Consider the following 27759-nt stretch of genomic DNA (forward strand, 5'->3'; position numbering starts at 1 on the left):
CCAACAACAACAGGAAGCTAAAGGCGGCGCCGTTTCGGCGACGGACCGGAAGTCGACGGCTTGGGTTGGAAACCGCGGTGGTCGGAGGCGAGGAAGATGGCGGGCTTGTCGGTGCGGGACCCCGCGGTGGATCGGTCTCTGCGCTCCGTGTTCGGTGAGGTGCTGCGACCCGTCAGCCTCCCTCTCGCCTCAGGGAAGCCTCTCGACGCCGCCTTGGCCCGCCCGAGGCTGGACAAAGGGGGACTACAAACCCCATCACCGCCCGTCCCCCTCCCTCCAGCCGGACTATCTGGTTGAGGGATATTTGGGGGGGGGGGATGTAGTCCCCTCCGTGGGCTCTTGGGACTCTCTGGCTGATTTTGTGTGGGTGGTGGTGGTGGTGCGTGGCTTCCTGGAGGTGCTTAAACTCCAGTGCCCATCATCCCCAGCCACCAGCACTTGCGCACGTTTCCACTTTTTGGAAATGCATGCAGCTTTCACGTCTCTCCTTAAAGTTGTGCTCTTGCGTGTATATTTTTAAACCAGCATTTGTGTGTATCACCAATGATAAGCAACAGGCGGAAGATCATTAGAATATTTTATTTTATTGGCCAAGTGTGATTGGACACACAAGGAATTTGTCTTTGGTGCAGAGGCTCTCAGTGTACATAAAAGAAAAGATACATTTGTCAAGAATCATGAGGTACAACACTTAGTGGTAGTCAAATATTAGAATAGAATAGAATAGAACAGAACAGAACAGGAAAAGAATTGGATTGAATTGAATCCTTTATTGGCCAAGTGTGATTGGACACACAAGGAATTTGTCTTTGGTGCATATGCTCTCAGTGTACATAAAAGAAAAGATACCTTCATCAAGAATCATAAGGTACAACACTTAATGATAGTCATAGGGAACAAATAAGCAATCGGGAACCAATCAATATCAATATAAATCATAAGGATATAAGCAACAAAGTTACAGTCATGCAGTCATAAGTGGAAGGAGATGGGAACGATGAGAAGATTAATAGTAGCGCAGACTTAGTGAATAGTTTGACAGTGTTGAGGAAATTATTTGTTTAGAAAAGTGATGGTGTTTTGGAAAAAACTGTTCTTGTGTCTAATTGTTCTGGTGTGCAGTGCTCTATAGTGTCGTTTTGAGGGTGGGAGTTAAAACAGTTTATGTCCAAGATGTGAGGGGCTCTGTAGATATTTTCACAGCCCTCTTTTTGACTCTTGAATATACAGTCCTCAATGGAAGGCAGGTTGGTAGCCATTGTTTTTTTCTGCAGTTCTAATTATCCTCTGAAGTCTGTGTCTGTCTTGTTGAACCAAACAGAACCAAACCAGACAGTTATAGAGGTGCAGATGACAGACTCAATAATTCCTCTGTAGAACTGGATCAGCAGCTCCTTGGGCAGTTTGAGCTTCCTGAGTTGGCGAATGAATGAATGAATGAATGAATGAATGAATAGTATTAACTGCGACAAATGACTAATGTGATAAGATTGCAGACTTTATGGGAATTGTATCGGTAAAAGGCATCAGGTTAGAAAGACTGCCTTAATATCTGCCTGAAAAGGTACCTGCCTAATTGCGGATATGCCACAGAGACTGATGACCTGCTCCTGTTTTTCTCCTGTAGTGGGCAACATTCCTTATGAAGCCACAGAGGAACAGCTAAAAGACATCTTCTCAGAGGTTGGACCTGTGGTCAGTTTCCGGTGAGAAGCTTCCCTTTCGGAATTCCCTGAAACACGGTTCATTCTGGAGGATTTTAAAAAAAACTGTAGAGAAAGGGGGCAGAAGATGAGGGATTTCGGATGAATAATAGAGTGCATGCGCTGGACCACAGTTTCCATTCTTGAAATCTTGGTTAAAAGTCATTTGACCAATGAGATTACAGGCTCCTGTCGGAGAACCTAGATAACTTCCCCAACCTGGCATCCTTCAAATATATCTGATGGGTCAGGCTGATGCTTCCCATTAGAGAAAGGCTACTCTGGAGAACCACTGCAAAAGGTACGATATGTTAAGAGATGGGAATGCTGGACCCTCCAGATAACAGGTAGTCTTCGGCTTACAACAGTGATGCAATGGCACTGAATAAAGTGACTTATAACCATTTTTCACCGTGGCAGCCGCCCCATGGCCGTGTAATCAGAATCCAGCTACTCAGCAACTGGCTCATATTTATGATGGTTGCAGGGTCCCAGGATCAATGTTTGCCGTTTTTCTGACAAGCAAAGTCAATGGGAAAGCCAGATTCATTTAACCAACCGAGTTACTAATTTTAACAATTCCAGTGATTCACATGACAGCTGCGGCAAGAAACGTTGCAAAATGGGGCAAAACTCACATTTGCAAACGCCTCGCTTAAACAATAAAAAATTTGGGGCTCAATTGTGGTGGTAAGTCGAGGTCTACCTGTAATGCTGAATTGCTGTTTCCAGTGTCCTCCTTCGCCATTGGCTATCCCTCCATGGCAACATCTGGAGAGACCCTACTTAGACGTGCAGTCCAACATATGTAAAATAGTTTCCTTTGTAGGATGGGGTCATCAATCAGTTTTAATTCTGATGTTCTCATTACCAGCACACCTCTCCCTCCCTCCCCTCTCTCTCTTCCCATCCCACCCTCTCTTTCCCTCCCTCCCTCTCCCTCTCTCTCCCTCTCCCTCTCTCTCTCTCTGTTTTCCTCCCTCCTCCCTCTCTTCTTTCCCTCTCCCCTTCCCTCCACCCCTCTCTTTCCTTCCCCTCCTTCTCTCTCTCTCTTCCTCCCTTCCCTCTCTTCCCTCCTTCTCTCTTCTCCTCCGTCTCCTCTCCCTCCCTCCTCCTCTCTTTCCTCCCTTCCTCTCTCCCTCTCCTCTCTCCCTTTCCTTCCTCTCTCTGTTTTCCTCCTCCTCACTCTCTTTCTTTCCTCTCCCTTCTCTCCCCTCTGTTTTCCTTCCCTCTCTTCCCACCCTCCCTCTCTCTCTCTCCCTCTTCCTCCCTTCCCCTCCTCCATCTTTCCTCTCTCTTCCTTCCCCACCTTCCTCTTTCTCTTTCCTCCCTTCTCTCTCTCTCTCCCTCTCCTCCTCCCTCTCTCCTCTCTCTCCTCTCCTCCTCCCCTCTCTATTCCCCTCCCCTCTCTCTTCCTCTCCCTCCCTCCTCCCTCTCTCCTCTCTCTCCCTCTCCTCTCTCTCTTCCCCTCCCTCTCCTCTCTCTCCCTCTCTCTCCTCTTCCTCCCTTCCTCTCTCTCCTCTCCCTCTCCCTTTCCTTCCTCTCTCTTCCCTCTCCTCCTCCCTCTCTTCTTTCCCTCTCCCTTCTCTCCCCTCTGTTTTCCTTCCCTCTCTTCCCACTCCTCCCTCTCTCTCTCTCCTCTTCCTCCCTTCCCCTCCTCCATCTTTCCCTCTCTCTTTCCTTCCCCCACCTTCCCTCTTTCTCTTTCTCTTTCCCTCTCCCCCTCCCTCTCTCTTTCTCCCCTCTACTACTCCCTTCCCTCTCTTCCTCTCCTCCTCCCCTCTCTATTCCCCTCCCCTCTCTCTTCCTCTCCCTCCCTCCTCCTCCCCCCCTCTTTCGCTGAAACATCCCACCCAGTTGTCTTCTTTGGCATAACTGTCTTGGTTTTCTCTGCTCTGCCAACCAGATTGGTATATGACAGAGAGACGGGTAAACCGAAAGGCTATGGCTTCTGTGAGTATCAAGACCAAGAAACCGCACTCAGTGCCATGCGGAATCTCAACGGGCGAGAATTTAGTGGAAGAGCCCTGCGAGTGGACAACGCAGCCAGTGAGAAGAACAAGGAGGAACTCAAGAGTGAGTCTGAAGGCCCATCAAAAGATTGGAGAGGGGAGAGTGTGACACACCAGCTGAGATTCTGTGCTTGTTTACAGCACGTGTGATCTACGATCTCTGGCCCTAAGGTTTTCCTCTATTTCTCTGCTAGGCCTGGGCACTGGTGCTCCCATCATCGAGTCACCCTACGGAGACCCTGTAAACCCCGAAGATGCTCCTGAGTCCATCAGCAGAGCGGTGGCCAGCCTGCCTCCTGAACAGATGTTTGAACTGATGAAGCAAATGAAGGTTGGTGGGCCAGCAACCCGGAGGACTGTCTTGTTAGTTGCAGGAGATCCTCTCCTAGAAGTCAGGTGCACCTTTGGTTGCAAGTCAGAAAACACATGTCTCTTCTTCTGCCTGTCCATTTAATAGAAGCATTTCTTCTCTCTTTTTTTCTTTTTTTCTTTTTTTTTTGTTTACATTTATACCCCGCCCTTCTCCGAAGACTCAGGGCGGCTTACAATGTATAGGGCAATAGTCTCATTCTATTTGTATATATTTACAAAGTCAACTTATTGCCCCCCCAACAATCTGGGTCCTCATTTTACCTACCTTATAAAGGATGGAAGGCTGAGTCAACCTTGGGCCGGGCTCGAACCTGCAGTAATTGCAGGCTTTGTGTTCTTCTTTTTGCAAAGGGAAGGAAATTGAATTGTATTCTTTATTGGCCAAGTGTGATTGGACACACGAGGAATTTGTCTTTGATGCATATGCTCTCAGCGTACATAAAAGAAAAGATACGTTCGTCAAGAATCATAAGATACAACACTTAAGGATAGTCATAGGGTACAAATAAGCAGTCAAATCATGCTAGGAAACAATATAAATCGTAAGGATACAAACAACAAAGTTACAGTCATAGAATAGAATAGAATTTTTTATTGGCCAAGTGTGAGTGGACGCACAAGGAATTTGTCTTGGTGCATACGCTCTCAGTGTACATAAAAGAAAAGATACATTCATCAAGAATCCTAAGGTACAACACTTAATGATAGTCATAGGGTACAAATAAGCAATCAGGAAACAATATCAATATAAATCGTAAGGATACAAGCAACAGAGTTACAGTCATGCAGTCATAAATGGAAGGAGATTGGTGGTGGGAACATGAGGAAATTAATAGTAGTGCAGACTTAGTGAATAGTTTGACAGTGTTGAGGGAATTATTTGTTTAGCAGAGTGATAGCATTCAGGAAAAAACTGTTCTTGTGTCTAGTTGTTACACCCTTGAATTAGCAGGTGATAAGTTGGAGAATTCTCTTTCTACAGATGTAGAGTAGTTAGCTGGAAGTGCAGGGGAGCATGTTGGATGCAGAAGAAAAGCACATGGGAATTGGAAGAAGGACAGAGTCCATCGGGGCAGAAGCAGAGGTCATAACCCGAACGGGTCCTTGTAGGAACCAAAGACTGTTTCATACCAGATCAGATTATTCTCAGCCCATTAATATCAATAGGCTTCCACCTTTCTAGGTAAAAAGTCTCTTCCCGAGTGATCTTTTTTCAGTTAGGAATCACGTCAGACTTTTTGAAGCAGCTTTCCCCAACCTGGCGCCCTTGAGATGGGGAGGCCTGAGAAGGAGGGGTAGATGGCAGCAGAGATCTCATTGGGGATATTGCTGAGCGCATGTCCCATCTGTCACAAAACGATGGTCCGGTCTCCTTCAGAGAATACGGTGTGCAAAAAATGAAGTGCTGGAGATATAAATAGAAATATTTATTCGGCTCTATAAACAGATGGCTTTTTCACATCTACCTGCAGCTACAAGAGACAGAAATAGCCTTTGCACCAAATCTGACCATTTGTTTTCTCCTGCCTGAGTCACGAAACTTTGAACTGAGGAGAAAAGCTTCAGAAATTGAAAGATGACACGTCAGCCGTTCTTCATGTTCTAGATTCTCCTTGTCAACCCTGAAGCGAACCTGGCAGAGCCCATCTTTGAGGCTTCAGGGTTGCCACAAGGCCGAAGAAGAGACAGGGAGAAGGGAAAATAGATAACGGGGGGTTTGTAGTCAAAACAGAAAGTTTTACTGTGGGAACCAAGAACATTCCAACAGATGGCTGGGGAGAGGAAGAGCAGAGTAACCAAGCGACCGGGCAGCACCTTGATTGGACAATGTGACTTGGGGAAGGGGGGGGGGAATTTCACGTTTTAATTAGGCAAAAACCGCGGGAACGTTCAGAGTCGGTTTTCACTGGTTGTGCCAATTCGATGCATCTGATCAATTGAGTTCTGAGGAATCTTACCTGCCTCGCACTTCTGCTTTTAGTGGGTGCATTCCTTGGAACACTGACACGCCTCTTTTCTGTTTTTCCAGTTGTGTGTCCAGAACAGCCCTCAGGAGGCGCGGAGTATGCTTTTGCAAAACCCTCAACTTGCCTACGCCTTGCTGCAGGCCCAAGTGGTGATGCGTATTGTTGACCCAGAAATTGCGCTGGTACGTTTGCAGCCTTTTCGCGGCCTTGGGATAAGAGGCAGAGCCACGTGCCTTGCACGTAGATACCTTTTGTTGTTGTTAGTTGCGAAGTCACAACCCTATGGACAACATTCTTCCAGGCCTTTCTATCCTCTACCATCCTCTGGAGTCCATTGAAGCTCACGTCGACTGCTTCAGTGATTCCATCCAGCCACCTCATTCTCTATTGTCCCCTTATTCTTTTGCCCTCAGTCATTCTCAGCATTAGGCTCTTCTCCAGTGAATATGCCTTTTACCTTGTTAAATGCGTATTTTGTTTTCCTCTCTTCTGTCCTCCAGAAAATTCTTCATCGCCAAACCAGCGTCCCATCTCTGATTCCTGGAAATCCACAGCCAGGGCCAGGGCAGGGTCCCGGTCCTGGACCGGGAGCTGGTCCCGGGCCAGGACCTGGGCCAGGACCTGGGCCAAATGCTCAGATGAACCAGCCGAACGTCCCTTCTTCTCAGCCACAACCAATGGTAAGCAGCTCTTGTCCGAGTTGAACCGTTTCCCTTCAGAAGTTGTGAGCCTTCAGAAGTTGCGGGTGCTCCAACACTGCAAGTTTTTAAGAAGAGATTGGACAACCATTTGTCTGCAGCGGTATAGGGCAGTGATGGCGAACCTATGGCACGCAGAGCCGGAAGGGGCACGCAGAGCCATCTCTCACGGCACGCCAGCTGTCACCTATTACTCTTCCGGGTTCTGTCGTGCACATCTGCACCGGCCAGCTGGTCTTCGCGCACGTTGGAGTGGCGGGAACTGGAAGACCAGCTCCCTGGTGCGCAAGCGTACGCCAGGAAGCTGAGCTGGTTTCCCCCATGTTCATGCACACCGGCTAGCTGGTCTTTGTGCACGCATGCGCACCAGAAATCGGAAGACCGGGTGACCGGCGCGCATGCATGTGCCGGAAACCAAAAGCTCAGCTTCCCAGCACGCACATGCGGGACTGCTTTTCAGTTTCCGCCACTCCTCCGCGTGTGCGTGGACGCTCCCGTTTCGGCACTCGGTGCCAAAAATGGTTTGCCAACACTGGTATAGGGTTTCCTGCCAGAGCAAAGGGTTGGGCTAGAAAAACCTCCAAGGTGCCTTCCAACTCTGTTCTTGTGTTCTGTTATTCTATTACGTTCCTTCAGTCTGTTTTCCATATCTCTTCGGGTTGAAAGAGCATTTATTAGTTTGGGGGGCATACTGTGATTTGCAGACGTTCGTCGGCCATATATCGCTTTCCACTTTTAGCTACTGCTAAAATTATTTCTAAAGGAATAAAACGATGCGGTAACAACCACCCGATCAAGTCAGTAATTATAAAGCTACTAGCCCACTAATGGTAAGCAAATTAAAATAGATGGGAAGGTGGCAAAATCAATTAGCACGTTAGTAGCCTAATCAGTGAACCAACTAGATGCCTTGCAAATCTGGCTGGAATTCAGTTCCTAAATTCAAGATCCTGCAAGATTCTTTCTCTGTCTTTGCTGCAAAAAGCTAAAGCTTCCAAGAATTAAGGTACCCTGTTTTCCCCAAAATAAGACATCCCCTGATAATAAGCCCAATCGAGCTTTTGAGCGGATGGCAATAAGGCCAAGCGCTTATTTCAGGGTTCAAAAAAATATAAGTGTCTTATTTTCGGGGAAATACGGTGTTTCCCCGAAAATAAGACCCTGTCCTATATTTTTTTTTTGAACCCTGAAATAAATGCTTGGCCTTATTGCCATCCACTCAAAAGCCCGATTGGGCTTATTATCAGGGGATGTCTTATTTTGGGGGAAACAGGGTATAGGAAATTCCAGGGAATGGATATCAAGTCATTGCTGGGCATAGGATGCCTGGAATTGGCCCCAGCTAGGGAAGGCTGATAATTATTATGTTATTTTAACTTGTTGATCTTTTCTTTGTGAAAATATCAGTGTGAGTTTGGTGCCCTGAACTAGTCATTTCTCAAGTGTCTAATTAGATGAAATTAGGTCAAGCTATATCTAGAGAATTGTTCTATATCAGGGTGTCAAACTGGATTTCTTAGAGGGCTGGATGAGCATTGTAGTTCTCTGCGGGCTAGCGGGGTAAGCTGGGGGTAGTGGGGAGGAGATGGGACGGATGCCTCTTGCAGCACTCTGCTGGCCATAAACAGGCCATGTGGAAGCCCCACGAGGCGCGTTTTTGGCCGGCAGAGTGCTGCTGGAGGCCGTGGAGGTTGAAAATATTTTGATATTTCCAGGCTGGCCCCACGGACCAGATTTAAGCACCCCGCGGCTCAGATCCGACCCACGGGCCTTGAGTTTAACATCCCTGTTCTATATGGTTATCCTATTAGACAGAAAGAATTGGGTAGCCTACTCTGCACAAAAATATCTCATAAATGCTGAAAGCTAGCGTGTCACAAAACTGGCATCATTTCCCTAACCAGGGATTTCGTTAAATTTTGACGGGTGCAGTGGCTAGTCTCGCATCTGGTGCGTCCAGTTTCAAGTTAGCCAGCTTTGTAGAACTCTGAAATCCTCATTCTGCTTTTTTTTTTTCTTTTGTCTGAGCAGGGTGGGATGCATGTCAATGGAGCCGCTCCCCTAATGCAGCCCCCCATGCAAGGAGGAGTACCTGCCCCAGGACAAATGCCAGCTTCAGTGCCCGGACCTGGCCCTGGGCCCATGGCTCCAGGAGGTGAGTGGGTCAACAGGTTCGTCTTCCCCAGCCTATTTCGCAGCTCGGGGACAGAAACACACATGATAGCAATAGCACTTAGACTTATATACCGCTTTACAGCCCTCTCTCTAAGTGGTTTACAGAGTCAGCCTATTGTCCCCCAGCAATCTGGGTCCTCATTTTACCCACCTGGGAAGGATGGAAGGCTGAATCAACCTTGAGCCTGGTGAGATTTGAACTGCCAAATTGCAGGCAGCCAGCAGGCAGCAGAAGTAACCTGCAGTACTGCATTCTAACCACTGCGCCACCACGGCTCATGAAATAAGCAAGAGAAACTTGGCCGAACTTAGTTTACTCCCGCACACTCGGGAGTGAGCTCTTTTTTTTTATTTATTTATTTACATTTATATCCCGCCCTTCTCCGAAGACTCAGGGCGGCTTACAGTGTGTAAGGCAATAGTCTCATTCTATTTGTATATTTACAAAGTCAACTTATTGCCCCCCCAACAATCTGGGTCCTCATTTTACCTACCTTATAAAGGATGGAAGGCTGAGTCAACCTTGGGCCTGGTGGGATTCGAACCTGCAGTAATTGCAGGCTGCTGTGTTTTAATAACAAGCTATCTTACAGCCTGAGCCACCACGGCCCCTTTTTTGTCACACCCCTCTTGAATTCCTACTCAGTCATGCTTAAATTTGCATTGAATTGCCCCATTAAATATTTCAAGCTGCAATCCTATATACAATTAGGAAGCAAGTCCACTGAAATTTCCTGGGTGTTCCCTTAGGTAAACTTTCATAGTTTAAACTAGATAATTTAGACAAGAAGATGGATAATGTATACGCAAAGCAATGGATTTATAGGTTAGATGGCAGTTAATTTTTTTATATATCATTCCGTAATGACTTTTCGGTAAAAACTGCCCGATTATTTTTTTTTTTCCACTCCCAAATTGCAAATAAATACAAATTTCCCAAGCAACAGCAGTGTGTAATAACAGCCATGGATTTGAGTCCCTTCCCCTGAGGCAGAGCAAAGCAAAGTGAATGTCAACAGTTAAACATTAGGTTTTGCTCAGCCTGTGGCCTTCCGGGTGCGCTTCAAGGTTTTGGTAACCATCTTCAAAGCGCTCCATGGCTTAGGGCCGGGCTACTTACGGGACCGCCTGCTGCCACCGATTGCCTCCCACCGACCCGTGCGCTCTCACAGGGAGGGACTCCTCAGGGTGCCGTCAGCCAGGCAGTGCCGACTGGCGACACCCAGGGGAAGGGCCTTCTCTGTGGGGGCTCCCACCCTCTGGAATGAACTTCCCTCAGGACTCCGCCAACTTCCTGACCTTCGAACCTTCCGCCGCGAGCTTAAAACACATCTATTTATCTGTGCAGGACTGGACTAGAATTTTAATTTTAAATTTAATTTTAATGGGGTTTTTATCATTTTAATTGTAATTTTAAATTTTGGCCTATTTAAATAAGTTTTTTAATTTAGTGTTTTATCTTGTATTATATTTGCATTTTTATCGGGCTGTAAACCGCCCTGAGTCCTTCGGGAGATAGGGCGGTATAAAAATTTGATTAAATAAATAAATAAATAAATAAAAAAGCCTTGATTTCTTCAATCATGGTTAGCCAGAGGCATCCTAATTTTGAAAAAACATTCCCTCTATAATCACAGCGATAGGAAAGTCAGACCTGCGTGTAGATCTGTTTGGGCTGCTTTGAACGGTTCTTTTTCAAAATACCTACGTGACGTGAGACATCACTTCCTTCAACTTGAAAAAGGCTCTGGAAATTCTGATTTGGAAGGTTAACTTGGCCAATTTGCTTCACAAGCATTTCTGTTTTCACTGATTCATCTACCTCATGGATCGGCAACCTTAAACACTCAATGAGCCACAAAAGCCCTAACTGGAAGACCCCCCCCCCCCCGTTCAATTCTGGAGCCAAACGGAAATCTGGTTTCACATACACACACACAAACCACATAGAGTCTCCTCCTAGCACGGTGTCCTTTTTCCTCTACCTATTCTAAATGAAAGCCCTATCAGTTGTGGAGCTGACTGGCGACAGGGAGCCGCAATAGAGGGATGAAAGAGCCACATGCGGCTCCAGAGCCGCAGGTTGCTGACCCCTGACCTGCCTGATCGTTTCTGTGAATGTTCTCCCGCAGGTAGCATGCCAGGGAGCGGCCCGATGATCTTGGAACGCGGACAAGGTAAATGCACCCTTCAGTCTTGCTCGGAGCTTGTTATCGGCTTGGGACAGTGACCGATTTGGATTGAGAAGGGTCTCTATAGCGGGGGTTTCCCTACACGAAAGGGGTGCAATAAATTTGCAGCCCCATAATCCTTTTTAATGCAGCCCTGAAGCTCCCTCTGCTTCCATGTTAGCGGCTCACGGCTTCAGGATATCGTGAAGTTGGAAGAGCGTTAAAACAGGCAGCGTAAAACCCTATAAATCAGGGGTCTCCAACCTTGGCAACTTTAAAAGACTTGTGGACTTCTGGGAGTTAAAGTCCACAAGTCTTAAAGCTGCCAAGGTTGGAGACCCCTGCTATAAATAGACAGTGTAGCTTCTTTTTAAAGCTTAAAGTGTAGTTTCTTTTTAAAGAAACAAACCCACCGTGGGAAAACCAGAATCCCCTGGCCCCACCCATTTGCATGAGGCAGCTCCACCCACTTTGCATCCACACACAAACACACACACACACACACACACAGAGTACCCTCCTAGAAATGTACTGTGCGTCTCCCGGCTGTCCAAACAATTGCCCCCCCCCTCCCCCCCCCCGCAGCATTTCCCTTTCCCGACTTCACTCGCCGGGCACTTGCCGAGCTCTCGCAGGTTTCCTGTAACTCTGTCCCCTTCGTTTCTCTTTGCGCTTAGTGGACAGTGAGAGCGATGCTTTGCCCAGTCATGCGCCATCAGGTACTTTTGCATGCAGAAAACAGGGAAACTGCCACTTTTGGTTGAAACTCTTCCAAGGGAACCAAACCCCCCCCCCCTTTCTTTCGGGTCGTGCTTTGAACCAAGCTGCGCTTGCTTTCTTTCGTTTCGCCAGCAGAGGGCGCCGCTTGCCCACTTTTTGAGATGCTTCACTTTGGTTTTCTGGGATTACATTTTCTTTGCGACAAAGGAAACGGGGCTTTGCTTTGTTCTGGTGACGGAGGCCAAAGAGGTGTGTGACTGGGAACGTCCCTGCATGTTATTCCACTGGTTGCGCTGAAATGTTACGTTAACTTCTGCCCCCCCCCATCACCACCAGCTTTTTCCCCAAAGTCCTTAAGAGCTGCCCTCGTTGGCAAAAATCCCATTTTAGCCCCAAGCTCTGATCACTTCCAGGCTGCCAAATGTCCAAGAGGAAGCTCTTTATCAACTGACCGCGATGTAAAATATCTATCGGAAAGGTGGTGTTTTTTTTCCAATATATTTTTATCTTCTTCGTTTTCTTTCCAGTCCTATCCCTGGGACAAATTGCGTTATTCTCTTGAATTCATCTGGTTTACCTTAAATGACTGGGTGGAAAAGAGAAGCTGTCCTCACTTCTGGGTTGTTGTTGTTTTTTAGGGGGGGAGGGTTTGGTCGGAAGTAATACCTGCGGGAAGTGGCGCTTCCTCTTTTAAGAAACCATGCAAACGGTTTTCAGCCACAACTGAGTAGGTCTTCCTGCTCTTTCTGACATCTCCTCCTTCCCCCGCAATGCTGTTTTATGTTTTGAGAGGCATTTCTGAGGTTTCCCTAAAATTAAAACGGCCAAGTACTTAACATTTGAAAGTACTTCGCTCTTCGAGAAATGGAGACTGATGAGTTCACGTACCCCCCCCCCCCACCTCCAGCCCGCTTAGTCTGGCCGTGAAATTTGGCATGACGTGATTTGGGTTTTCCTTACTAGTTTACTAACATGCCACTTTGGTGAGACGGGCAGCCATAAAAAAAAAATCATCAAAGCAATCCATAAAAATAAATTCTGCCCTAAATTTGGGTCTCCTCCCCTCTCCCCCCCAGTCATTGGTTGGGTTTACATATTGCATGATGTATAACCTGGTTTGTTTAGCATTGGGTTAGCGGGCTCCAAATGGAATTACCATATTTTTCGGTGTATAAGACGCACATTTGCCCCCCCCCCCCCCCAAAAAGTGGGTGGAAATGTCTGTGCGTCTTATAGAGCGAATGATGCCGAAGCCCCGCCTACCCGCTGGCCCCCACCCTTCGGCCTCTGCCTCCCAGCAATTTACCTCCTTGTAGCAAACAGCCTGATCACCTTCAGCACAGCCTGATTTTGCACGAGCAGCTGATTGGCGGTTGGAGTGGCCTTCCGGAATATCACCTATCAGCTGTTCCAAGTTGCAGGGATCGCCATCGCCACCCACCGGCGCCTCCGCCTATTGCTGCCGCCACGTGACCCATTTTTGGCCTCCATGTACCCCATTTTTGGCCTCCATGTGCCCCATTTTTGGCGCGTTCCAGGCTACGGGGATAGGTGGCAGCACCGCTTCGAATGGGCCAAAAATGGGACACGCAGAGGCTGAAAATGGAGCGTGCGGAGGCAGCGATAGGTGGCAGCGCCGATGGCCAGTTGTGATCCCCGCAGCCTGGAACAGCCGATAGGCAGTATTCTGGGTGGCCGATTCAACCGCCAATCAGCTTGCAGAATTTGCAAACAGGCAAATTCCTGGGAGGCAGAGGCAGATTTTTTTTTTATCTTGTTTTACTCCCTAAAAGCTCGGTACGTCTTATAGTCAGGAGCGTCTTATAGTCCGAAAAATATGGTAGTCTTCGTGGTTCATGATCCCTTGTTTGTGGCTCAATGATTAAATAGCAAAAAACCTGGGCAAACCAATGACTTGCTAGAATGGGTGAAGGTTGTGATCAGCCACGCCAAGCCGCATTGAATTTTCCACCTATATCACTCCAGATCAGCTTACAAATCATTAAAAACCTGGACAATAAGACAAGGAGTGCCTTGAAATGGTTCTTCCATTGCAAAATGGCATTTGAAGCCAGCGATAAAATAATTCTCTGGAGATTAGAAGCCATCAGCGACAAAGGTCCCCCGATGCTGTGCGAAAGAAGCTAATTCCTTGCCTCTTAAAAACTGAGAGGCATCCAGACAAGGGTAGACCTGAATCTCTGACAGGCTTGCATGTGTGTAGGCCGTTGTTGAGATCCCACTTTAGAGGTCAGACCGTCATTTTTAATTGTGCCAGAGATGGAATTGATCGCTCCTATTAGTCTCAAAAGTACCAGCAAGCCCTAAAGTTCCCCTTGCATACAAGAAAGAAATCCATTAGGACCTGCCTAGCATTTCCCATCAAGCAGCTTTTTCTATCCCTCCATGCAACCCTGCTTCCTTTAGACTCTACCTGGCAGTCGCCTAATACTTCCTATTAGACCAGGGCTCTCCAAACCTGGCAACTTTTAAGACTGGTGGACTTCAACTCCCAGAATTCCCCAGCCGGCATAGCTCTCTGGAGAGAAGGAAGCCTTTGAAGGCAGCCTCTTACACAACGGTCTAACGCAGGAGTCTCCGAGAGTATAGCTGGCCGAGGAATTCTTGGAGTTGAAGTCCACATGTCTTCAAGCTGCCAAGTTTGGAGACCCCTGTGTCGGGGGCTGCTTTCAAAGGCTCGCTTCTCTCCTGAGACATACCAGAAGACATGTTCTAGCCGGGCGTGTGCATGTATGTGGCGGGTGCCTCTCCTGTTGATGTGACGGCTCTTTCTCCCTCTCTTCCTGCTACCCGGCCAGGGAACCTGCAGCTCTCTCCCGTGGGACCTGCCAGGCCTGCCTCTATTGAGCGTGTCCAAGGTACCAGCAGCTGCCATTGGCCTCACCCTTCCTTGTGGCACCCTGCAAAGGACGGGCAAGACTTGTGCGCACCAAAATGTGTATCTCCTATTAGGTAGGCAACTTTTAAGATGTGTGGACTTCAACTCCCAGCATTCCCTACACTGTACGAGTTAAAAGTCTGCACGTCTTAAAATTGCCAGCAAATGAAGCAGCAGGTGTGGCTTTTAGGTTGTTGTGGCCAGCCAGTAGAGCTGGCAGCAGATTCAGACAATGAGGAGGTTGGGGAGGAACGTGGGCCAGTCCTGGAGTCTGGGGAAGGCTCCGATGAGGGCTCTGCGTCGGAGGCAGAGATGGGGCCAGGGCTGTATACCAGTTACGAAGTCAGACATCAGCGAGGCAGATGAACAGCTGGATCCTGTTCCCAGTGTGCGCATGCACAGAGTTGCCAGACGAAGGGAAGAGCTAAAGAACAAGGGTCGACTTGGGAGTAAGGCCACAGGTGGACAATGAATGACCCCTCGCAGAGGGAATAAAAGAGCTAAAGAACAAGGGTCGACTTGGGAGTAAGGCCACAGGTGGACGATGAATGACCCCTCGCAGAGGGAATAAAAGAGCTAAAGAACAAGGGTCGACTTGGGAGTAAGGCCACAGGTGGATAATGAAGGGCCCCTCCCAGAGGGAATAAAAGAGGAGCGAAAGGGGAGTGGAGTTTGCAGGAGACAATTAGTTGGCTTAATTGGTTTGTGACTCCTTGCCAAGTTTTGAAGATATCGGCCTGGCAGTTTTCCAAGCCGGATAAGGTCTGTGACCATAAATTCTCCCTTGAAAGACTTTTCTGGCTGTGAATGAGAAGAATTCATAGTAACATAATAAAAATGGGTTTTTGTCGGGACAAAAATGGGTTTTTGTTCATGCCCTTGGGAAGCCTAGGTCAGAACATAGCTCTGGAATGAAACAGATGGGAGAATGACATCTGTAACTCTAGCTATGGGGCAGGAGAAAGTCTCCACCTAGTGCTAGTCAAAAGAGGGATCGCGTCTGATGAATATTTTGTGCTGATGAATCATTAGGGTGCCAAAAACCTTTGAAACCCTCCTGAGTATTCCTAACCCAATTCGTTCATCTTTCTTTCTTCTTCAACCGTGCTTTCTCCCTCTCCCCTTCGAGTTGGTGTCACCCCATCCCTGTTTAACAATTAGATTATTGTTTCTCAACCTTGGGCAAGTTTTAAGATGTGTGGACTTCCAACTCCCAGCATTCCCTACACCGTACGAGTTAAAAAGCCCGCACGTCTTAAAATTGCCAAGTTTTAAAGAAACACCGGTTTAGATTTATAAACGCCTCGGGGTCAACTTTGGGCTCCTTTTTGTCGATTAGGTTATAGTTCCCCAGCACCTCAGCTGTATTATAGAAAAAAATGTAATGCTGGAGTACAGAACCCCTATGTACTTGAACGACTTGTTGGACGAATGGGTTCTTTTTAAGGATGAAGAAGCATATACAGGTGTATGTGTCATTTAAAATGCATAGGAGCAGCAGCTCAATCCATTTTAAGTGTGCAGACGAATACATTATAATAGGTGCCAGGGGGAGCTAATTAAAAACTTTATCCTTATGCTGTTCAGAACAGATGCGACTATCAAAACAAGCTGGATCTTCTATGTAAAGCTTGTTTTTCTCAGGTCTATTTAACCTTGATAAGGGAGAATATAGAGGGACGCGGCAGCTCAGTGGCTAAGACTCTGAGCTTGTCGGTTGAAAGGTCGGCAGTTCAGCGGTTCGAATCCCTAGCGCCAAGTAACAGGGTGAGCTCCCGTGACTTGTCCCAGCTTCTGCCAACCTAGCAGTTCGAAAGCAGGTACAAAATGCAAGTAGAAAAAATAGGGACTACCTTTGGCGGGAAGGGAACAGTGTTCCGTGCGCCTTTGGCGTTGAGTCATGCCGGCCACATGACCACGGAGACGTCTTCGGACAGCGCTGGCTCTTTGGCTTTGAAACGGAGATGAGCACCACCCCCTACAGTCGGGAACGACTAGCACGTATGTGCGAGGGGAATCTTTACCTTTACCTTTTAAGGGAGAATATGTGTGAGCGCTGTAGTCTGTATGGAGGCAATTCATAAGCTCTGCAGGGCTTCACCCCAGTGTAGGCTTCCTTTTATGTAAAGTGGGTATGGGATGGAGAAGCACTTCAGTTCCAAACATGCCGAACCGTAGGATGATAAGCAGTTTTCTCTTCCTGACCTTCAAAGCCCTCTCTTTGCCTCCTTGACAGTACCTATGCCGGACCCACGAGCCCCTATGCACCGGGGGCCAATGCCAGCTAGTGGGCCACCACCCCGAGGCCTTCTGGGAGATGCCCCCAATGACCCACGGGGAGGCACGTTGCTCTCGGTTACTGGAGACGTGGAGCCCAGGTAGGCAGGTGGGAACAGAGACGCCTCTTCTAAGGGGCCAGAAAACAGGCTGGTTTTAGCAATGGGAGAATTAGAGGTCGCAAGCAAAGGGATACAATCAAGATCACATGAGGCACTAATACCACCCTATAAAGCCTTAGTAAGTCCACACCTAAAGTACTGTATCCAGTTTTGGTCACCACCCTATAAAAAAGATGTTGAGACTCTAGAAAGAGTGCAGGGAAGAGCAACCGGGATGATTAAGGGACTGGAGACTAAAACAAATGAAGAACGGTTGCAGGAACTGGACATGGCTATTCTAGTGAAGAGAAGGACCAGGGGAGACTGGATAGCAGTCTTCCAATATTTGAGGGGCTGCCCCAGAGAGGAGGGGGGGTCAAGCTATTTTCCAAAGCACCCGAAGGCCAGACAAGGATTAATGGATGGAAACTGACCAAGGAGAGATTCAACCTAGAAATAAGGAGAAATGTCCTGACAGTGAGAGCAATCAACCAAAGGAACAGCTTGCCTCCAGAAGTTGTGGGAGCTTCATCACTTGAGACTTTTAAGAAGAGATTGGACTGCCATTTGTCAGAAATGATGTAGGGTCTCCTGCTTGAGCAGGGGGTTGGACTAGATGACCTATAAGGTTCCTTCCAACTCTGTTAATCTGTCTTTGTTTCCATTCCCCCACCTCTCCTCTTTGCCTGTAGAGATCAAATGGGAGTTGATTCCAATTCTTTCCCTCCCTTGTCCTGATGCAACGTTCTTGCAGAGGGCAATCTCTTCTTTAGGCCTCCCCACCCGACTTCCAAGCTGGCCCTCGACTGATTGCGCTTGCACTGAGCCCAGATTGTGTTCTTAACTCTGTTCTAATCAGGCTTGTGTTCACCCATCGCAACTGAGCTCCTTTTATTTACGAGGTGGGGAAGCTTCTCGGGGACCTTTTTTAACCTGCCGTCTGATGTCTCCTTTCTTCCCTCCTCGCCTGTTCTGCAGAGGTTACCTCGGGCCACCCCACCAGGGACCACCAATGCACCACATGCCCACCCACGACAGCCGTGGGCTGCCTCCCCATGAAATGAGAGGCGGACCAATGGGAGAGCCACGTCCCCTGATGGGAGAACCGCGAGGGCCCTTGATGGATGGCCGAGGTAAAAGGGAGGCAGGCGACAACGAAGGTTTTGACCTAGGTGGAACCGTTCAGTAGGAGATCAGAAGAAGGATGAGTTCAGGCATCCAGGCCACGTAGGGATGGTTCTCGAAGTCTGTGGCCTGACAGACCCTTGCAGAAGTCTCGTTCCAAGCTGCCTAATCAGTAGTGACAGATGCTAGGAGTTGTTGCTCGGCAACATCTGGTCCATAGATCCCATCACGCTGCTCTAGCAGATGTAAGAATATATAAAGCGGTTCTCCTACCACTCACCTGTACCATAGTAAGCCGTAACAAACGTGTTGGGCTTTTTCAGAACAAAACTCACACCTGGTTTGATGGTTTCATTCCCCCTTCTTCCAAACGCAAACAGGCTGCAAGCGTTTTTTGCGACCCCCAGCCTGGCTGTTGTGCTGGAGGGGGGGGGGGCTTGGCTGGCCTTGGTGGGTAGCTCCTAGTTTTCACCTTTTTGCCCAGACAGTAGAACCTGCATAAGACATACCTTCCTTTCTTGATGTAGGTGGAAGAGACCCGAGGCCTTCTGGGAGATGCCCCCAATGACCCACGGGGAGGCACGTTGCTCTCGGTTACTGGAGACGTGGAGCCCAGGTAGGCAGGTGGGAACAGAGACGCCTCTTCTAAGGGGCCAGAAAACAGGCTGGTTTTAGCAATGGGAGAATTAGAGGTCGCAAGCAAAGGGATACAATCAAGATCACATGAGGCACTAATACCACCCTATAAAGCCTTAGTAAGTCCACACCTAAAGTACTGTATCCAGTTTTGGTCACCACCCTATAAAAAAGATGTTGAGACTCTAGAAAGAGTGCAGGGAAGAGCAACCGGGATGATTAAGGGACTGGAGACTAAAACAAATGAAGAACGGTTGCAGGAACTGGACATGGCTATTCTAGTGAAGAGAAGGACCAGGGGAGACTGGATAGCAGTCTTCCAATATTTGAGGGGCTGCCCCAGAGAGGAGGGGGGGTCAAGCTATTTTCCAAAGCACCCGAAGGCCAGACAAGGATTAATGGATGGAAACTGACCAAGGAGAGATTCAACCTAGAAATAAGGAGAAATGTCCTGACAGTGAGAGCAATCAACCAAAGGAACAGCTTGCCTCCAGAAGTTGTGGGAGCTTCATCACTTGAGACTTTTAAGAAGAGATTGGACTGCCATTTGTCAGAAATGATGTAGGGTCTCCTGCTTGAGCAGGGGGTTGGACTAGATGACCTATAAGGTTCCTTCCAACTCTGTTAATCTGTCTTTGTTTCCATTCCCCCCCCCCACCTCTCCTCTTTGCCTGTAGAGATCAAATGGGAGTTGATTCCAATTCTTTCCCTCCCTTGTCCTGATGCAACGTTCTTGCAGAGGGCAATCTCTTCTTTAGGCCTCCCCACCCGACTTCCAAGCTGGCCCTCGACTGATTGCGCTTGCACTGAGCCCAGATTGTGTTCTTAACTCTGTTCTAATCAGGCTTGTGTTCACCCATCGCAACTGAGCTCCTTTTATTTACGAGGTGGGGAAGCTTCTCGGGGACCTTTTTTAACCTGCCGTCTGATGTCTCCTTTCTTCCCTCCTCGCCTGTTCTGCAGAGGTTACCTCGGGCCACCCCACCAGGGACCACCAATGCACCACATGCCCACCCACGACAGCCGTGGGCTGCCTCCCCATGAAATGAGAGGCGGACCAATGGGAGAGCCACGTCCCCTGATGGGAGAACCGCGAGGGCCCTTGATGGATGGCCGAGGTAAAAGGGAGGCAGGCGACAACGAAGGTTTTGACCTAGGTGGAACCGTTCAGTAGGAGATCAGAAGAAGGATGAGTTCAGGCATCCAGGCCACGTAGGGATGGTTCTCGAAGTCTGTGGCCTGACAGACCCTTGCAGAAGTCTCGTTCCAAGCTGCCTAATCAGTAGTGACAGATGCTAGGAGTTGTTGCTCGGCAACATCTGGTCCATAGATCCCATCACGCTGCTCTAGCAGATGTAAGAATATATAAAGCGGTTCTCCTACCACTCACCTGTACCATAGTAAGCCGTAACAAACGTGTTGGGCTTTTTCAGAACAAAACTCACACCTGGTTTGATGGTTTCATTCCCCCTTCTTCCAAACGCAAACAGGCTGCAAGCGTTTTTTGCGACCCCCAGCCTGGCTGTTGTGCTGGAGGGGGGGGGGGCTTGGCTGGCCTTGGTGGGTAGCTCCTAGTTTTCACCTTTTTGCCCAGACAGTAGAACCTGCATAAGACATACCTTCCTTTCTTGATGTAGGTGGAAGAGACCCGAGGGGCCTAGAGTCCAGAGTGATGGATGGCCGGGGCATGGAACCCAGGGTGATGGACGGCCGGGGCATGGAGCCCAGAGGCATGGAGCCTAGAGGAATGGAGCCCAGAGGAATGGAGCCCAGAGGAATGGATGCGAGGGGCATGGAGCCCAGAGGAATGGAGCCCAGAGGAATGGATGCGAGGGGCATGGAGCCCAGAGGAATGGAACCCAGAGGCATGGATGCAAGAGGCATAGAACCTCGTGGGATGGAACCCCCTAGGGGCATGGAACCCCCTAGGGGCATGGAACCCCCCAGAGGCATGGAGCCCCCCAGAGGCATGGAGCCTCCCAGGGGTATGGAGCCCCCTAGAGGCATGGAGCCCCCTAGGGGCATGGAGCCCCCTAGAGGCATGGAGCCCCCTAGAGGCATGGAGCCAAGGGGCATGGAGCCCCCTAGAGGCTTAGAGCCCAGAGGCCCTGGAATGGAGCCCAGAGGCCCTGGAATGGAGCCCAGAGGCCCTGGAATGGAGCCCAGAGGCCCAGGAATGGAGCCCAGAGGCCCAGGAATGGAGCCTAGGGGTCCCGGTCCGAATCCCAGGGGTCCAATGACCAGTGCAATTCAAGGTCCGGGACCTCTGAATATGGGAGCAGCCGGCCCACAAGGCCCTCGGCAGGTAGGTGGAAACTGCACCTGAGACAAATACTTGATACTTGCACAATGTCTCTCCTCCACCCCACCCCACCCCACTTACCCCGGTCTTTTAATTGAGCATTCTGTTTAAAGCAGGCAGGAGGGTTGCATGCCAACTGCATTGGAGCTGGTGGGAAATGGCCTGCAGCCCCCCCCCCCCCCTAGGATGAATTCAGCCTGCAGGGGTGACCAAACACCAGCTATCATTCAGCCGATAGCGGGGCAAGAGGTTTCCCTCCAATCGCCCTGGGTTTGTTTTCATTAAATAGCGGTCACCCAGTCAGCTACCTCATGACCCGAAACACCAACTCCAGTGTGTTTGCCAATGAAAATAATTGGTCATCTGGAACGGGGGGGGGAGGGGCTCCAACCTTGGCAACTTTAAGCCTGGTGGACTCCAACTCCCAGAATTCCCCAGCCACCAAAGCTTCTGACAGATGGCAGTCCAGTTTCTTCTTGAAAGCTTCCAATGATGAAGCTCCCACAACTTCTGAAGGCAACTTCTGTTCCATCGGTTGAGGGTTCTCATTGTCAGAAAATTTCTCCTGATTTCCAGGTTTTTTTTTTTAATTTGCATTTATATCCCGCCCTTCTCCGAAGACTCAGGGCGGCTTACACTATGTCAAGCAATAGTCTTCATCCATTTGTATATTATATACAAAGTCAACTTATTGCCCCCAACAATCTGGGTCCTCATTTTACCTACCTTATAAAAGATGGAAGGCTGAGTCAACCTTGGGCCTGGTGGGACTTGAACCTGCAGTAATTGCAAGCAGCTGCTGTTAATAACAGAGTGCATTAGTCTGTTGAGCCACCAGAGACCAATCTCTCCTTGGTCAGTTTCCATCCATTATTCCTTGTCTGGCCTTCGGGTGCTTTGGAAAATAGCTTGACCCCCGTCCTCTCTGTGGCAGCCCCTCAAATATTGGAAGACTACTATCCTGTCTCCTCTGGTCCTTCTCTTCACTAGACTAGCCAGGCCCAATTCCTGCAACCGTTCATCGTATGTTTTAGTCTCCAGTCCCCTCATCATCTTGGTTGCTCTTCTCTGCGCTCTTTCTAGAGTCACAAGATCTTTTTATAGTGTGGGGACCAAACCTGGATGCCGTAATCTAGGTGTGGTCTTGCTAAGCCTTGACAGAGTGGTATTAGCACCTCTTTTGATCTTCATTGTATCCCATCTTTTACTGCTGTATGCCTGGACCCAACAATAAGAGGCTGTTGGTGGTAGGAGACTTTGTCTGTCCTCTTCTGATGCCAGGTTTCCCGAGATACCCGCCACTTCCGGACAAAACAAGTGGCTCTTTCCAAAACGGAAAGAGGCTGCCAGGTCTTCCCCACTCCACCCCACCCCACCCCACTCTTCCCGCAATCATAGTTGGGTTAGATCGTGAACCACGTTGGGCAAACGGCGCCTGATGTGCTTTTAAGTGGTTGCTCGATGGCCGGAATGAGTTTTTAAATCTTTTTTAAAAATGCATTTGGCTTGCCAGCGATGCGGTTTGCTGCTGAATTTTAGCTCCAGGCTGAAGAAATGGAGCTGGATCTGTTTGCGCCCCCCCCCCAAGGAGGCCCACCCTTGTTCTGAAAAGACCAGCATTGTTAAAAAAAAAATTTGCTTCTTTAGCCAAAACTTAAGAAGCGTTGACTTGGGCATTGTCCAAGTCAAAATGCAGCTGCCTTAGAGAGATCATTTCATCCGTGTGTTGAAATTGAGCCTTTATAAAGAGCTGTTCGTAGAAATAACACGGCTGGCCCCACAGCTCTCCTAACCTGATAATCGACAAAGCTTTTTGTGGTCCTTAAAAGAGTCATTCCCCACCCACCAAGACTAGAAAATCCATCCGTTGGTAGAAAGGACGACGGGCAAAAGCTTTGTTTTGAAATCTGTGGTGCGAAATTAAAATTTGCTGAGGCGAGAGGTCAAGTCTTCCCATTATCCGCTTGTCGATGGATTTGCAGCGCACCTCCATTATCTCCTCCCCACCCACCCCGGCCCCCTCCCCCTTGTTTCTTGTTCAGAGATAATTACTCTTTTCTCAGACTGTCAGTTCCACTTTGGCTCGGCAGGGCAGTAAATCTGAAATACCTTCTGTCTCCTCAGGTTCCTAGTATGCCAGGGACGGCAATGCAGCAGGCTGGAGCCATGGCAGGCGGAGCGGTACAGGCCGCAGCCCAGCCTGGAGGCTTCAGCCCCGGGCAAAACCAAGTCACACCCCAGGATCATGAAAAGGTAAAGGGAGAAAAAAATATGTATCCTAAAAAGCCCGACCTTGATTTCTTTTTTAATCAAATTTACGTTTAATAAAGTAAACCTTCAGAGTTGGTTTAATGTCAGGGTTCCAAGAAATACACCCATAGCACGCTGAACTCCAGAGCAGGTAGATTCTTCAAATATTAGCCATACAAAATAAATGCAGCAAGACAAGGAGCAAGGCTATCAATGTTGTTTTCCGGCAAAGAGCCCAAATGCTGTTGCTGGTCTTTTAAGCCTTATGGGAGGGGCCAGTCATCTCTTGGCCCTACTCCCGAGTCGTCCTCTTTGCTTGAGCTGCTCTTGCCTTCTGGCAGTTCTTCTCATGCGTGCATTAGGAACAGGCTCCTCCTGTTCCTCTGCCTCACTACTATCAGTCTCCGGAGGCTCTGGAGTCCGCAGATCATTCCCCGATGGCCCTGGCCCCACAGCTGCCTCCGACGCAGAGCCCTCATCCGGGCCTTCCCCACCCTCCAGGACTGGCCCATGTTCTTCTTCAGCCTCATCGCTGTCCGACTCCATTGCCAGCTCCGCAGGCTGCTGGCAGACCACAACATCTCCTTTCACTTAGAGAGATTTGATGCCCGGTTCTTAATGTGCTTTAGAAATGCCAATTAACCCGAGCTATGATTTATTTTCTTTTTTTTTTACACTGTCCATTAACGATCCACATCAAGTATTAATGGGGCCTGTTGGTATTTTCTTCTATAAGGCCTTGGCCTGCAGCAGAGGAGGTAGTCAGCTAGATTTCGCAACAGCTGTTAAACCTATATACCTCTTCACAGTGCTTTCCAGCCCCCTCTAAGCAGTTTACAGAGTCAGCCTATTGCCCCCCAACAATCTGGCTCCTCATTTTACCGAACCTCGGAAGGATGGAAGGCCGAGTCAACCTTGAGCCGCTCAGAATCGAACTCCTGGCAGCGAGCAGTGAGTTAGTCCTGCGGTCCTGCACTCTAACCACTGCACCGCCATGGCTCTTTATGGAAGACCTATCCTCCTAATTCCAAATGAAGATCATAAGTCTGCACCGGAAATGCAGACTCCGTCAAGGCTTCCCCTGTCTGGTTTGTCATTTTTTTTCCTCCCCCTCTTTTTTCCACTTCTCCACAGGCAGCCCTCATTATGCAAGTTCTCCAGCTGACGGCCGACCAGATCGCCATGCTGCCTCCCGAACAGAGGCAGAGCATTCTCATTTTGAAGGAGCAGATACAGAAATCTACTGGCGCCCCATGAGCCACGTTCCTTGGGTAACGATGGGGTTTAAGCAGGGGAGGTGGAGGAGCAGCAGGGAAACACCACCGTTTTTCTGTAAAACTGCACAAAATCTTTGGCAATCAGGCAAATTCCCTTCGCAAGCGCTCTTCGAGCTTGAGAAAAACCCTTCCTCCTCTAGTTTGGTTTTTAATTCCTATTCCCGCTTTTTAGCCTACGCAGGAGCAATTTTTTTAATAATTTTTTTTTTAATTGAAAAAGTTCTAAAACAACAATTAAATTTTTCCCCTCCCCTCCCCCCACCTTCCCCCCTCCCTCCAAAACCCCCCTCCCCCCGACTTCCCGGAGCAAACACAAGGTATAGTTCAATAAACAAACAGTCATACATTAAATTTTTAAAATCTAACACAATTATAATCCTTCTCTCTCACATAACCTGACTTCTTCCATTAAAATCAAAAACAACGTCCTTCATTCAAAGGCAATCTGAAATTTCTTAATCTGATATCTATTTTGAATATAATCAATCCAATTCTTCCATTCATTTAGATATTTTTCTTGAGTACTGTCTTTCAAGAAGGCTGAGATTTTAGCCATCTCAGCCAAATTGGAAACTTTCAATATCCATTCTTCTATTGTGGGTAATTCTTTTTTCTTCCAATATTGTCCAATCAACAGTCTTGCTGCTGTTATTAAGTTCAAAATCAATTTAGTCTCAATCACTGTACAGTCTGTTGTTATTCCCAAAAGGAAAAATTGTGGTAGGAACTTTATCTTCTTCTTCAGAACATTCTGCATAATCCACCAAATTCTTATCCAGAAAGACTTAATTTTCTTACAAGTCCACCATACATGAAAATATGTAGCATCATCACAATTACATCTCCAACATTTTGCTTGCATATCTGGATACATACATGATAATTTCTTAGGATCTAAATGCCATCTATAAAACATCTTATAAAAATGTTCCCTTAAATTCAAGCGCAGAATTTAATATATTTTTTTTATTTGAATTTATATCCCACCCTTCTCCGAAGACTCAGGGCGGCTTACATTGTGTAAGGCAATAGTCTTCATCCATTTGTATATTATATACAAAGTCAACTTGTATTGCCCTCCCACCCAACAATCTGGGTCCTCATTTTACCTACCTTATAAAGGATGGAAGGCTGAGTCAACCTTGAGCCTGGTGAGACTCGAGCCTGCAGTAATTGTAATTGCAGGCAGCTGTGTGTTAATAACAGACTGCATTAGCAGCTGTGTGTTAATAACAGACTGCATTAGCCTGTTGAGCCACTTCCCAGCCCCAATAGAGGTTGAAATGCAGGGGAATTTTTTTATTTAAGCTGCCCTGTGTTGAAATGAGCCTCCATAAATAAACCTTGCACGTCCCATTTCATTTCCCACTCCTAGTTACGTCAGTGAAATATCAACGCCACTTCGGGGACGACATTCTGACGACACGCTGTTCTCGTGTACATTTCAGGTTTCTATAAATCTGGGCTATGTGATGTTATATTTATTATAAATGCTAAATATCTATGGAGATTCTCGGTCGTCCAGGTCATGGTGCTTTTTTCAAGAGGCAGCTGGACGTTCTGGGTTTTTTTTTCTTTAAAGACGTTTTGCTTCAGAGCTGAGGAAGCTTCTTGGATGAGAAGCAAAACACCTTTAAAAGAAAAAAACCCAAGAAAGTCCAGTTGCCTCTTGAAAAAGCACTTTTGGGGTCAACCTAATCTACTTCACAATATTGCTGTGATGGAGAAAGCAGTGAGGTCCATTATCATTCTAACTCCCGGAAAGAAAACCGGAACAAAATTAAGTGTGCAAACGGAGGACGGGGCACAGGGTGATGTCAGTGTCCTCCAAATCTTACAATCCCCATGAATTAGGGATGTTTTATTCTACCCTACAGATTGCAGCCTAGAAGAGAGGCAACAATGCTTTACAACAGAGGGCTCCAAATCTTGGCAACTTTAAGACTCATGGACTTCAACTCCCAGAATTCTACTAGCTGGGGAATTCTGGGAATTGAAATCCACGCGTTGCCACGGTTGGGAGATTTCTGCTTTACAGGGGTTTTTTTCTAGCAGTGTTATCAATAATACTGAAGGAATATAAATCTTTCCATTCCCCTCTGTCCTGTCAGAGCTGAAGAAGCTTCTTGGATGAGAAGCGAAATGTCTTCAAAGGAAAACCAGAAAGTCCAGTTGCCTCTTGGAAAAGCACCTTTTGGGACATTAATTATGAATGATTACAAAGTGATGCTGTTCCTTAGTAATCTCTTGAAAAGTTATGGACAACCAATAGTGTTGATAAAATGGAAAACTACTGTAGAGGCCTGGTGTGTTTTGAACCCTTTTTTTTGAAGGAAACATTCTGGAAAGAAAATGAAATCTCTCTCTCTATAATGTGTTGCGTTACATTGTTTTATGTTAATTATATTATAATATTAGTACACACGCGTACTTAATATCATTCTACCTGATTGCAGATTTAATTTTCATTGCTTGTCTTATTCCCACCTTTTTGCTTTCAGGTTGAAATGTCCTTTTTATTTTCTGCAGGGGAGAAAACGGGGGTATTACCCCCCCACACTTTTTTTTTTTAACACTGTTCTCTTTATTCTTACAGACTTAGAAATCCTTTGAATGAAATTTAGCCCTGGCTGAAAAATGACACTGAAGGCAGCTCACAGACTCTTCCCCCATCTGATCCAAATCAGACAGGAGAAGGGACTTTCTTGTTCCCATCCCCTCATTGTTTCCATTCTTGTCTCTCAAATAAAACCATGTTCCATAGTTGAACACATTTGCCTGTGTGTTAAGCCGGACCTTCCATGTTTCAGTAGTATTTTTACAAATGTACCCAGTTCTCCTTAAGCAACATGCCAGAAATTGGATTCAGGTTGCTGGGTTGCTTGAGAAAAAGAGCATAATTGTGGGAAAAAAGCATGATAGCCAAAGGACTTAGACTTATATACTGCTTCACAGTGCTTTACAGCCCTCTCTAAGCGGTTTACAGGGTCAGCATCTTGCCGTCAGGATTGAACTGCTGGCAATGAGCAGAGTCAGCCTGCAATACTGCATTCTAAGCAGAAGGAAGGAAGGAA

At 47.7% G+C, this 27759-nt stretch overlaps 1 protein-coding gene across 2 annotated transcripts; it reads left to right on the plus strand.

Moving 5' to 3' along the window:
• The first annotated feature begins 23 nt into the window (after nt 1–23).
• CSTF2 (cleavage stimulation factor subunit 2) lies at nt 24–27495 on the plus strand. 2 transcript variants are annotated; one of them, XM_058197078.1, is made up of 16 exons: nt 24–154; nt 1628–1706; nt 3610–3779; nt 3910–4046; nt 6117–6236; nt 6555–6734; nt 8784–8907; nt 11060–11104; nt 14638–14697; nt 16954–17095; nt 18074–18228; nt 19954–19974; nt 20494–21161; nt 23283–23411; nt 24543–24679; nt 27282–27495. In XM_058197078.1, exons 1-15 carry the CDS (start codon nt 97–99, stop codon nt 24663–24665), a joined length of 2211 nt encoding a protein of 736 aa, XP_058053061.1. In that variant the 5' UTR covers nt 24–96; the 3' UTR covers nt 24666–24679; nt 27282–27495. The 2 variants fall into 2 exon arrangements, with proteins under 2 accessions (XP_058053061.1, XP_058053060.1); XM_058197077.1 differs by lacking the exons at nt 14638–14697; nt 16954–17095; nt 18074–18228; nt 19954–19974 and having other exon boundaries at nt 27282–27491.
• The last annotated feature ends 264 nt before the right edge of the window (nt 27496–27759 follow it).

This window comes from Ahaetulla prasina, chromosome 11 (genome assembly GCF_028640845.1).
Source record: "Ahaetulla prasina isolate Xishuangbanna chromosome 11, ASM2864084v1, whole genome shotgun sequence".
Taxonomy (NCBI): domain Eukaryota; kingdom Metazoa; phylum Chordata; class Lepidosauria; order Squamata; family Colubridae; genus Ahaetulla; species Ahaetulla prasina.